The sequence below is a fragment of the Aquila chrysaetos genome, chromosome 5 (assembly GCF_900496995.4).
Source record: "Aquila chrysaetos chrysaetos chromosome 5, bAquChr1.4, whole genome shotgun sequence".
Lineage (NCBI taxonomy): Eukaryota > Metazoa > Chordata > Aves > Accipitriformes > Accipitridae > Aquila > Aquila chrysaetos.
In genome coordinates, this window is record NC_044008.1 from 33,438,972 (window position 1) to 33,451,903 (window position 12,932).

The following is a 12,932-nucleotide window of genomic DNA, read 5'->3' on the forward strand; positions in this document are numbered from 1 at the left end:
TCCTCCAGGGCACTGACAAAGACATTAAACAGGATGGGGCCCAGGAGAGACCCCAGTGGTACTGCAGGTAGGGTATGACACATTAACCACTACTCTCCGAGCCTCATCATCCAATCACTTTTTTACCGGTCTGGTTGTTCACCCATTCAGACCATAATGTCCTAACTTGGTTTCAAGAATATTGTAGGACAGTGCCAAACGCCTTGCTAAAGTCAAGGTAAATGACATTTTCTGCTCTCCCCTTTTCCACAAATCCACTCATTTTATCACAGTTAACTGCTTTTCTTTAATTAAGAAAAAAATATAAAAGCTTTTTTTCCAGTGATGGTTCCATTAACATTTTTTTGCTACCATAAGGCTTCACAGTAATAGGAATAGAGTCTGCATCCTGTAAACAATAAAACAGGGGTTTGGGTTTATTATAAATGGTTTTGCAGTTATGTTAATTACTCACCTCATCTTGATGAGCTTACTTGAATAGGCACTAACAGCTATGCACTACTTAATCCTGGAATCCTTAGCATTAACTTAAGTTGGGGGATTCATCAAACGTCTGATAAAGTATCAGATGACTTATCACTGTTGACTCAGGACTTTTACCTTTTAACACTTAGTGCCTGAACACAACAAAAATACAATACATTTAGTGAACCTCGGTACAGCAACTTTTCAGTTAGATACCTGTAGGCTGCAAACTTGCAACGTTATTGCTTGAACAGCATTTAGTATAAACCATTTTTTAAAAAAATGATTATGAAATAAAAGATAAATTTGCTGCAAACATTTTTCCAGGATTTAACTTTGCAAATCAGATGTCTATGCAAACATGAAATTCATGCTTGCAGACCATGGCTTCTTTCAGTTCTGTTAGACCTGCCTGGCATAACACATAGTCTTACTCCAATGCATCCGAGGGTTTGCATTTAGAGGTTGGAATATTTTTGCAACATTCCAAAGGATTTTGGTGGGTTTTTTCCTAATCAGTATGAATCTCAATCTACAAATTTTTCCTATTTCTGGCTTGAAACTGTCATTCTCCCTTATTTTCTTGGCATTATACATAAAATACCACCATTGTATAATATTCCTGCAATCTTTCATTAATTGGAATCTTAAAAGTCGCATTTCATTATTTCTCTCAGACAGACTGTTGCATAACATGAAGGATCAAGGTCAAACGATACATGAAGCGAGACTTTTGATGCATTCAGATGGTTGTCTTCAATTTGGATTCCTTTTTCACTACCTTCCAAAAAATACGACAGATTTTGAACATTTTTCAGAATGGGTCTGTAGCATCCAGGTATATTCAGCTGTAATGGAGACACTCTGAATTTGCACATCTGCAGCTCATCCTTAGAAAGCCTTTCATGGTACCATTGCCCAACTTTATTACTGGGATACTTGATACTATGGCCCACCATCGGAAGAACCACCTTCAAAGAAAAAAAACAAAACAACAAATATTTTTGAAATAAAGCCCACCAATTCCCCTTTAAATAAAAGTGATTACAATTTTAAATGTGTCTAGATCTTGTGTTTTGGGGCCTGAAATAGTAAAACAGCAGCTCTCTTGTGAAAGAAAGCTATGCAAGGCAGGTATCTTGGATGTAATTACAGCAGAAAAAATAATCAATGTCTCAGGATTCCTAAAAGAAACTAGAAATATACTAACATGAATTTCCATGCTTGTTGGGAAAGATAAAGTAATAAAGACATTAAGTTGCTTATGTAAAACTTCACAACTATGCACTCTGAACCTTCAAAAATTAGAATGTCAACTGCTCTTGAATGTTTTTCCCAGTAGACTGAAAAAATTTTCAAAGTATTTACATTCAGCTTCAAGATAAATATTGCCATACTGCAAATGACACTGTACTTATTTCCATTACAAAGTAAATATTCTTTCCTCCTGTTTGTTATGAGAGTGGAGATTAGTTCACATGTGTTTTCTTTAATGTGCATTCTGGCAAGGAAGAAGATTGCACCAGTTAACTTAATCACAGTATTTTTAAAACAAAACATTTTAATCAAATAAAGAGATCAACAACTCAGAATTTTTCATACAGACTTACTTGGTTTAGAGAGTATTTGTTAGCTGACTCTTCTGGAGCAGTGACTACATGAACCTGACAAGACATTTAAGAAGTTAAGAAAAAAAAAACTTTTAAAAAATAAAACATACACTTTATTTTAGGAATTATGCACTGTACTCCCAAACTCATAAAGGATTCTAAAGTCATTTGACTACTACAAGGACAATAATCTATTTCACATATGAAAAATAGTAGAGATGCTTAATAGAAAGTAATCTGTCTACTGGTAGATGGCATTGCATTAAATATTTACTGATGCTAGCTACCACTAATTAGCAAACTATCGCTCCAAACTTATATTCTTTGAGTCTGAAGTTAACTGTGCCAATGCAATCTTGTGCTACACCAGCAAAAGCAAAAATACTAGGAAAAATATTTTATATTAAATAGGAGTATATCTACACTAAACTCAGTAACTCAATACTGAATTTGATACCTCTGCTTTGCATTTTATTTGATCTACTTGTTTTATTAACATTCACTCTCAAAAATATTGTTGAAGAAAAATCACAATGGAAACAGAAGCCACTCTACAGGGACTGGAGGTTATTCAGTAGCCTTTCAAATGCTCTTGCTTTCAAATTTGTAAGATGGTCACCCTAAAGAAATGAGATACATTCTGCCTATGCACACAATTGTTTATTATCCAGTAAAACACTGCAAAATTGTATACTTTATCTGATGATCAGGAGAAAGATAGAATCATAGAATCATTCAGGTTGGAAAAGACGCTTAAGGTCAAGTCCAGCTGTAAACCTAACACTGCCAAGTCCACCACTAAACCATGTCCCTAAATGCCACGTACCTCCAGGGATGGTGACTCAACCACTTCCCTGGGCAGCCTGTTCCAATGCTTGATAACCCTTTCAGTGAAGAAATGTTTCCTAATATCCAATCTAAACCTCCCCTGGCACAACCTGAGGCCGTTTCCTCTTGTCCTATCACTTGCGACTTGGGGAAGAGACCCAACTGCTTCTGCAAAAAGAAAAAGGTATGCTAACCCTGAAAGAAGAGATGGCTTCAGAATGGACTTCACAGCAAGACCTGGGACCAGACACTGCTCTGCTGGCTTCTGCTCATTCGCTCACCCATGGCTCCACGCACAGCTCGCAGGCTGTGCTGTGGGCCAGCGGAAGCACTCCCTTGCCCTTTACTACTTTCCGAAGAAGACTGCTGCATTTTCTGAAGAGTTGCTAACAGTTTAGACCCACCGTCAATCTGTTTTAAATGCCTGAGTAAGTGAAATTGTGCGAATCATGCTTTGACTGTGTAGCTGCAATGAGATTACCAGTTCAGCCTGAGGCCACCTTTCACCATGGGCTTACATTCATTAATATATATAATGGGAAGGTCTGACCCAGAGAGCAAGACTCAGATCTGCGCTGACTGATAATATAGGCACACCCAGAGTCCATCCTGAAGGTTTTCCCCAGTCAGATCCTAAGAAGAGCATTATATACCACGCAGGCTAAATTCTTACATATATCAATTCTGACATTCTGTTCCTTCTTCTCACTTGAATAAAATGAACAGTCAGAACAGATAAAAGCTGATAATATACATCTAGCTTATAAGCCTATTTATGGTAAATCAAAAAAAGCTACATCACTTTTTTCACCTTTGCCACTAGTATTAAATATTTTAATGAATGAACCAAAAAAACCCCATTAAAGTCTGAGTATGTATTCAAGTGCACTAAGCTATTTTGGGTTTTTTTTTACTAGAACTCTTTTGTAAAGACTCACCTTGTCATTCAGGGAAGCGTTTTCATCATTTTCTTCTGAGAAGACAAGATCACCCTCAACAACTTTTGAACCATAAATCTTCAGCCTATATGAAGCTGCTTCATTCCAAATTTTACTGCAATAAGCATGGACATAGAATATGCGCATGGAATGAGGAATATTGAGCCATCCTTTGGTACAACCTTCATGATTTACACCATAGCGATTTAAAGCTCGTAGCAACATCTTCTCTCTCACTTTAAATTCTGGCAGCATCACGAGTGCGCCCTTTGCATCTTCTAATATAAACAAAAATAATCATATAAGTAATCTCTGATCTTTCAAATATTACCTGTCAGGAAAAAATACACTTAAGAAGATAAAATAATCAAGTAGGGAAAAATGGTGTCAGTCTAACCTCTTTATGCTGACTTTTAGGTTATTATTCCCTTTCCTTCAATGTGTCATGTTAGACAAATTTCATCTTATATGCCTATCAACACAGTCCCATCAATTCTATTCTATTTCATGCAGTATAAACTAAACTAGCTGTCATTCAGTTATACAGTTGAGTTTGCATTATGGTTTTTTTTTTAGAAACTTACTTCATCACTCCGAAGATTTTTTTTAGATCAGGTAACTGAAAGTAAAAACCAAGCTATAAAAGACATTAAACCTCTATTTCACAGCTTTTGAGAACATGTATTTCATGGGAGGTAAAAAACATGTCTTTATTTTAAAGGTACAAATTGCATTGGGCACTGGGAAGTCTGGGCCTCAACCAAGATGAAAATATATTTAATCAGATTTGTACTACATTATATAAATGTTTTATATTTAAAATTTTATGGTTTACATATTTTCTCATTGCAAGTGATTATCTGATGAAGCCTTTTGCATAGCTTTTTACCTTTTGCTTTCAGGAAGAGGCAAGCAGCTGTTTTCAGAGTCCACATCAATGTCTTTCCATGCATCATACAGCAATGTACAGCACAGAATGATTCATCTTATCTTTTTTGTGAAATGAAACATATCTGTGTCTTTTGAAGCTATCTATCATAGCTGTTCTGTCAATCTACAGTGATAAGCAAGCTGACAGATGTGGAATATTTGGGAAAAAAAAAAATTTGAAGTCGAGAGCAGCTCCAAATTTTTAGTTTTGGAGAGAATGATAAGTCGAATGACAAAAAAAAAAAAAGAAAAAGATGAACAGAGCATTTTACTCAGCACATTTCTGCCTTTGACGTATTTTGTTGATTTTTGTTCAAGACAGACAGAAGGTAGATCACAGGAAAGCATGGAAGAGAGACATAATTAGAGACATGTAAAAGCAAAGCCCAAAGGTGCAAAAACCAAGAGCTAAGACTGTTATAGAAATCTCAGAAAATTAGATGGCCACACGTGTTGAGTGCTGAGTATGAGTTGGGTGCCTCATTCCTGTATACTTCCTTTATTAGGGAGGAGAAGTTTATCTTCCAAAAGCAGACAGATGGAAGCAGGCTTTGATAAAATTATCTTAGTCTTTTCCAGCACTATGCTATACAGCATTTGTTTCTATACTGTGTTGCACTTGAAGTACATTAGTTTTCCACTACTTTGCACATTCAGGGCCTCACCCTCATCTAATTTTTAACTGCAACTCCACCGAGCTCTGCGGAATAAGCTATAAGTGGTATAAAGCAGCAGCAACACCTTACAACACTACAATCTCTGCGCAGCAACACCTTATTCTCTCACAATACTGACCCTGAATAAATATAGAGACAATTTAACTGGACGTACCTGTTTGAAGAAAGTATCTTTTTGCGTTGTTTACAGGGTCATCAGTATCTTCGGGTGTGAAGAATAACTTCACAGCTTTCACCTTTAAAAAACAATATTAATAATTTGTATTTTTTGCATTTAAATATAACTATTTGTCAACTAAACAGACAATCATGCATCCATTTCTGTGTTAACATGTTCTGCAAGCTCTCAAAATTATTATCAGTTCTTTAAAGTCAAAGTCAAATCCTCCCTTTCACAGAAGATGTCATGAACAGCAAACCAACGTGGTTGTGTTCCTTCTCAGATTAAAGAAAGGTTTTAGTTGCACAGAAGACAGCTTTCAAAGCTCTATGAGAAATAGGTCACTCTTCTTCAACATCCAGTTAGAACTCCTCCACTTTGTAATGCCATCATTCTATCCTCAACAGGAAGGTTCTTTCTTTCTCTCCTGCGTGTTTCATGCAACATTTAGACTGAACACTTTCCACAGTCTCATACAGAGGGACAACAATCTTTCTTTTTTTTATACTGAACTGTATTAGGTTAGATGACACTGTGACAGGGAAAACACTACACTAACTTCTGCTACTTGGAACACCAGTGAAGCCACACAATTTGCTAGCACTTACACCAACCTGTGACATCTGTTCTTGTCCTCCTCTATATTGGACTGTGCAAGCACGTACTGGCATATTTTTTAATATAAATAGTAGTTCCTACATATTTTAAATTAAAAAGTAACTGAGTTAAGACTAGAGATTTAGATCATTAATCTTCAGGGTCTGGCACCTGGTACCAACTGCTAGCATACTGGAATTCAAAATGTCAGATACATCAACAGTAACTTCTGTAGGCTGCCCTCAAATCTTAATTCTTCTTATATTTGGAGGATGTTTTCCTGAATTTTCTCAGAATCAAAACAAGATTAGAAGAAAAGGATACTCTTTTGACTTTGTAGTGTCTGATTCTGTTTTAGACCTGTGCCAAGTACTATACCATATAGATTGAGAAGTATATGACTCTTATCTTATGAATTATTACTTAAGAAATGAGCTCTCCTTAGCTTACATGGGAGCAATCACTCAGAACTAAGAGTGTGGGAAAGTAGCCAAGGAATAATGGAAAGCAGCAATCTCTTCTATATAGCAGATAAATTACTGTGGTATTGAAAAAGCAAAGCCTTTCATATGATCCTATGTAATATCTTGTGACATTTTTAAGAAGTATATAGACCCCCAGCAGAATAAAGAGGCTACAAGTTAGGAAGCAATCAGGATCATGAATAAATATTGTATAAAGATTGCTTCATTTTAGTGTTCAAACCTTGCATGGAATGCAGCCACTTTCCTGCCAAGTGGCATGATGACTATAACAATCACATACCAATCATAGAGAGAAAAATCACTTCCTGAACTATTAAAGCTGCACCTGCTGTTTAAAAAAGATTTTTTGTATGAAGATCTTCATGTTTATGTTGTTGTCAAAACTGATCTGGCAATTACTTCCAGCACGCGTATGGGTTTATCTCACAAATGAAATTGTTCACTGGGAGGGTCAACTCCAGTGCTAGACATTGCAACAGTAATGTGAAATTAACTTGACAGTAACTACTTAAATTACAAAATGAAAATACCATTTTTTCATTCAGTAAAGCCAATCCTATTTGATCTGTCTGAACATTTTGTCCTTGTCCAAATCGCTGAGGTCCGTAGTAATTTACAAAACCTTTTGTCTACAGATGAAGAATAAATACATTAAAAGCATGAAAGTACCAGGTGCAATTAGTAAGACTAAGCACACAACACATATACATCTACATTTACATCCAAAATGCATACAAACTGTTTAGTCAGAAGTAATACATAACAATATCATAACTCATGATTCATTACAATATTTTAGCACCTAATTTAGAAACATCTAAAGAGACAACCAAGTTCTATCATTGTCTTCACTTTCTATAAAGTTAATTATTATAAATACAACTACAGGTCAAGTCAGAGTAATTGAGCTTTTTATATGTGTCAAATTATGAAATTTCTACTCAAGCAAATGCAGCATAACACAGGTAATGAACAGTAACCACTGTTAGACATTTTTTCTTAAAAATACTAATCTTTTTCCACAGGAGATCATTTGTATTATTATTACAATAGTAAAGACCAAGAGTGAGCACTTCTGCTAATTGGGATTTTAAGTCTCCTGATGAGTTTGAGGTCAACTGTGGGCAGTAAAATCACAGCCATGTGACCCAATGAGAACATCCTGTTCTAGAAAATGGTAAGTATGCATGGAGTAGACAAGCGAAAAACATACGGCATTTGTTTTGGAAATGGTTATTCAGTTCAAATTATATAACCTTGCTTTGGACATCCATAGGTCCCATACGCAATTTTGTTTTCATGGAAGATGAAAAATGCATATTTTGGATTAACACACATGCTGGTTTTCTCATTCATCATCTGACTAGTAAGCTAAATCTAATAAAGCAAGACACACAATCACAGGAATCTGTGTTCATTTTCCAAACAGCAAAACAAAACAAAAAAAAGCCAGATGAAGCAGAGAGAGAGAGAGAAAAGCATTAAAGTACCAGTTGAATGCTTTTTTCAATAAAAAAATTAATCTCCAAAATACTTGTAATGTATTTTGCTTTTGCACACTGGGTAGTTTTCATTCAAGTCTTTATTCCTGGATTAATCTTCTTAAAAGTAATTTGTATTATGGTTATTACTTAGAAAGATAGGGCAAGAAAATTACTGTTGTACAAAATGCCTAAAGTTTTTCCTTTCCATGATTTGCTTTTACTTTTCTCAGTGGTTTAAGAATGTCTGATGATGGGGTTTTCTTCAGGGACTAAGGATAACAGCAATCAAAATCCACTGAATTTCAGGGAACCTTCTGTCTGTGCTGTGGACATTGCACATGTATTTAAGCCATGAAAGTTTTTCACCCGAGCGGATCATGCATGTTCCTCACATGACCAAAAAACGCAACCAGTTGACACACGTAACCATATTCTTTCACCCTGTCAACTGCCACAGTGAAACACATCGGCTGGCTTTACATCTGTGCAGCAATAGCTCATATATCCATACTCATTTGCTACTAAATTTCCCCATCTGTCTTGCTGCACCACTCTGGGGTCTGCAGTCTATAGCACGGAATGAATGCACTTATGGTTCCTCCTTGGAAGGCAACTTGAGTTCCTTAAGTAATGCAGGAAAGACATAAAATGGCAAAAAGCATCAAAACTGGGAAATAGTGCCATTATTGTGCTATTAGAAGCATTTTCTTTAAAAGTACTTTTTTTTTTTCCACAGCACAGCATTAAAACTCTGTTCATTATTGGCAAGCACGAGGCTTTCTTACCTCAACATTTTCCATTGCTTCATATATTCTCTCTTTCAAATCTGCAGAAGAGTCATGACTGTGGTGTTTGAGATCTCTCACAACTATATCAAAGTGATTGCCCTTCAGCTGACCAAGTCTAAGGTGCTGGCATGTTGAATGTATGTTGTGTATTCTCATGCCCTTTTTTTCCATTTTGCTTCCAATTTCTTTCAACCTGCATAAATAATTGGAAGAAATTATGAACTACCCTCTACTAAAGCTATCCAACTTCTAATAAGTGTCTTCTTCACCTTTGCACTAGAATTAAAAACACTTAAAAAAAAAAAAAGGAATTCAAAACAGATTATTATGAGAAAACCAAATCAAATGCAGAGAAAGAAGTCTTAAAATTTAGTTATAGTCCAGAAATACTTTTTAAATGTTTGCTTCATTTGCACTTTTATTATGTAGCTTGACAGATACTGGAATGAAGCAATTCATTGAACTTTCCCAAGGCAACTGCACTGAATTTTGCATGTTTTATTGAAAAACAAGTAATTTACTCTTCAGTCCTAAAATCTGCTTTTCATTTAAAAAAAAAAAAAAAAAAAAAAAAAAAGAAGCAGCAATGTGCTCTAGCAGACTCCAAAACACAATTGCTCTTTCTTGGTCAGCCTTAACAAAAACAAACTCAGCGCACGGATTCTCTGGGTACGCTTGCACATGCTTGTAATTGGAAACACAGCTGACAGTTCAAGTATTTGCCCTTTAAAGCATCCACTCAATCTCTTTGTTCTTATGTGTAAGTAATAGTCATTCAAATCAAAGGAAACTTTCAACATAAGAGCTTACCTTCTAAGCAATATTTTAATAACATTATAAATTATTTCTTTATCAAAATTACTTATTTCCCCCATTATGCTAGTGGCTTGGAAGCATTTAACTATTTTGCTTAATCATTTAAACATTAATACAAAGTTTTGCTAATAATCTCTTGAACAACTGGCCTTACAGCCCAGTTTGCAGTGGAATTTCACTATTGATATATATCTTTGTTAGTAATAAATCCTAAAAACCTAAATTCTACTTTCCTTTATTTGCACAGTGTACTTTGTTGCTAAGACCAAAAGCCACAAGAAAGTTAAAGCTGAGGAAGAAATAAGTCATGGTTTTGACTCCAGCATTTTTACTGTTACTATGGCAGAATTTAATATGTATTTTTTACCCACTGAGCTGGCTACAGAGAGTAACAAAAACAAGGAATGGAAAGGCACGTCTTGTATTATTGACACATTATTCAGAACGTATTTTCTGCCTCAGGTTCAGTGGTATCTTCTTTACTTAGTCTCATTTTTCTTAACTGGACAATACAATAGAAGTTTATACTTAACACTCAAAGACAGCATCTGTACAAAGTATATTTGTAATGATTTACTTTAGTTTTGTAGCTGTATAAAGCTTTTAAGTTGTTGTCTGTGGACCACAAGACAATATTTTGATAGTGTGGGGAAACCTGTTGTGTTGTGTAGTATAGGCTTCTTCTTGGTTCCAGCTAGTAGATGGTATTTAAGAAATTGTAAAGTGGATCCCATGAGCGTGAACTGGATGGATACTGTCCCAGAAGATACAGTCTATTTGTATTATGAAAAATACATAGAAAGCTGTGACTTTTCTTCAAATTCCAACACTGGGGGACTTCAGCGCTAAACTGTACATATTCCCTAAAGCCACAAAATATTAAAGCCATTTCCACTGTGCTCTAATACAGGAGAAGGGCAGACACATCAATATGAACATTTCAGAAGATTGTACCACGCTGACACTTATTAACATATACAAATATGTGCTAAACTTAATGCACCCAGATTGTTCGTACCTCTCAGGAGTCACCTTCTTCACAACCATAGGTTGGTAAGTAATAGCCTTCTTATCTTTGATGCCAGTGTAACTGAAGTCCGAAGGAAGAACACCAAGTTCAGCAGCCAAGAAGCCAATTGCTTCTAGTGTTTCTAGATTTTCTTTCTGAAGGGTGAAAGCTGAAACAATCATCTCAGAATTATTAGCAATTTGCACTTCTAAATCATACAGCTGTTCTGCCACGACAGATGGGCAGGTTCTTCTGCTCACACTATAACAGCATAGCAACTGCAATGAAATAGTCCTCCTACCCCACAAAACTAAAGGACATTGGACTTTTTCCGTACTGAAAGAGAAAAGTAAAGACATAGTAAACAAAACTCTTGAAACAAACAGAAAACCTTGCTGCCTTTAAAAATAGTACCTGATAAAATGCAACACATTTCAATGAACACCTACTGACTTATTGCTAGAAACATTGTATCAGAAACCAACTGCTTCAAGGAATGAGAATGTAAATCAAATTTGACCTTACTAACTTGTCCAACACCTAGATGCATCTTCTAAAATCCCCCAGTTACTTTCAAGAGAAAACTAGCATACAGGGAATAACACAGTTACTGCTACAGCCAAAAGAACTGCAACCATTATCACTGAAAAGTTTATGTAAAATCACTGCAGTGACTTGATTCATCCATCTCATTCTCCAGTGATGTAACTGCATTGCATTAAAAATGATTTATTTCAGCATAAACAATGGGTCAACCAGGCCTATATATCATATAAAAATGATTCCGAATCTCAGTCTTAGTAAAGAACACCGTAAGACCTGACACTTTCACTAAAAATGTAACATTTACCTGTGTAAAGATCTTGTTTTTCCTGGAAACCACCAGCAGATCTTTTTCTGGACCAACTTTTTTCTCGAAATCGTACCATTATTGACATATTTGGCTGATCATTGACATCTGTCACAGCAAAAGACTTTGTTTCTAACAGTTTTCCAAATCTTTTATTGATAAAGTGGTGAACTACCTTTCTGTGCTCTTTGTCTCCATCAGGCTCAAAAGAAAATGTAGAATTTTCTAGCTTTGCATCTAAAAATTTAAAGAAATCACTTGTTTCCTTTTCAGTCACTAACTGACAAAGTTCTCTGTAATCAGCGTTTCCTTTTACAATCATTTCATTGCCTTTTGTAACAGTGACTAGAAAGGGGAATTTCTGCCTGACGGCACTGTGTAAATCAGCTCGATTTTTCTTGTCCAGTACAGGCCCCAGCGAGAACTCCCTAGTGCCAGCATCGGCATCATTTTCCAAGTCCCACGCATCCTTCAGATCACCAGCAAATTTATAAAGCAGCTCACTCATGGGTTCGCCTAGTAAGGAATCCAATATACTGGCTTCCTCGAGGCCTGATTTCAGTTCGGGTTCATCCTCACGCTGTTTATTGTTAGGGGGTGGAAAACAGTCGCCTCCTTCCCGGCTTGGGCCACGCTCGGAAGGACTGGGCGCACCACCGCGGCAGCCCTCGGCACACCGACCGGGAGGCTCCGTTCTCAGCTTTTTGGGGGGCTGCAGGTACGGGCTGCTTTGTTCTAGCGGCTCTTCACCCGTTTTCTGAGGTGATTCAGCCCGGGTATCCCTAAATAAGTGTTCAGGCACTTCGATTTCTGTCACTACGAAGTCACTCGGTGAGTTTTTGATGGTACCACAGAAGCCAGCGTGGTCAGTCAGGTAGCTGAAGGAACGAAGCATGGCTCCCCTGCCTTCCCCTCCTCCCAGCCAGAAACCACTACACCTGCAAGAGCAGAAAATTAAAAAAAAAAGGGGCGGGGGGGAGAGAAAAAAAAATATATCGATTACTACGGGAAAGGCCGCTGAAAGGCGGGCAGGGCCGCCGGCACCGCTCCCGCCGCCGAACGGCCGTTACGGGCCGGTTCCACAGCGCGGCCACGCGGGGCGGGGCCCGCGCGCGCCCCCCGCCCCCGCGAGCCGCCGCCAGGGGGCGCCACGACCACCCCACCCTACCCCCCCCACGGGAGAGGGAGCCCAAGGACGATACCAACTTCTCCAGGCTCGCGGGGAAAGGAAGTCCCCCACTCCCGGCCAGCTATGGGGCGCGCCGGAGGGGGCGGGGCACCTCGCGGGCAGCCTA

The 12,932-nt window shown here is 37.4% G+C and overlaps 1 protein-coding gene across 4 annotated transcripts; it reads right to left on the reverse strand.

Annotated features, from left to right (window-relative positions):
- Positions 1–272: 272 nt before the first annotated feature.
- PUS7L (pseudouridine synthase 7 like) lies at positions 273–12,901 on the reverse strand. Of its 4 annotated transcripts, none has more exons than XM_030013214.2 (9): positions 12,815–12,901; positions 11,638–12,575; positions 10,797–10,956; positions 8,960–9,155; positions 7,221–7,319; positions 5,603–5,684; positions 3,842–4,119; positions 2,076–2,129; positions 273–1,436 (listed from the first exon to the last, which is right to left on the reverse strand). In XM_030013214.2, exons 2-9 carry the CDS (start codon positions 12,530–12,532, stop codon positions 1,113–1,115), a joined length of 2,088 nt encoding a protein of 695 aa, XP_029869074.1. In that variant the 5' UTR covers positions 12,533–12,575; positions 12,815–12,901; the 3' UTR covers positions 273–1,112. The 4 variants fall into 4 exon arrangements, with proteins under 4 accessions (XP_029869074.1, XP_029869073.1, XP_029869076.1 ...); XM_030013213.1 differs by having other exon boundaries at positions 12,840–12,874; XM_030013216.2 differs by having other exon boundaries at positions 12,844–12,869.
- Positions 12,902–12,932: the final 31 nt, after the last annotated feature.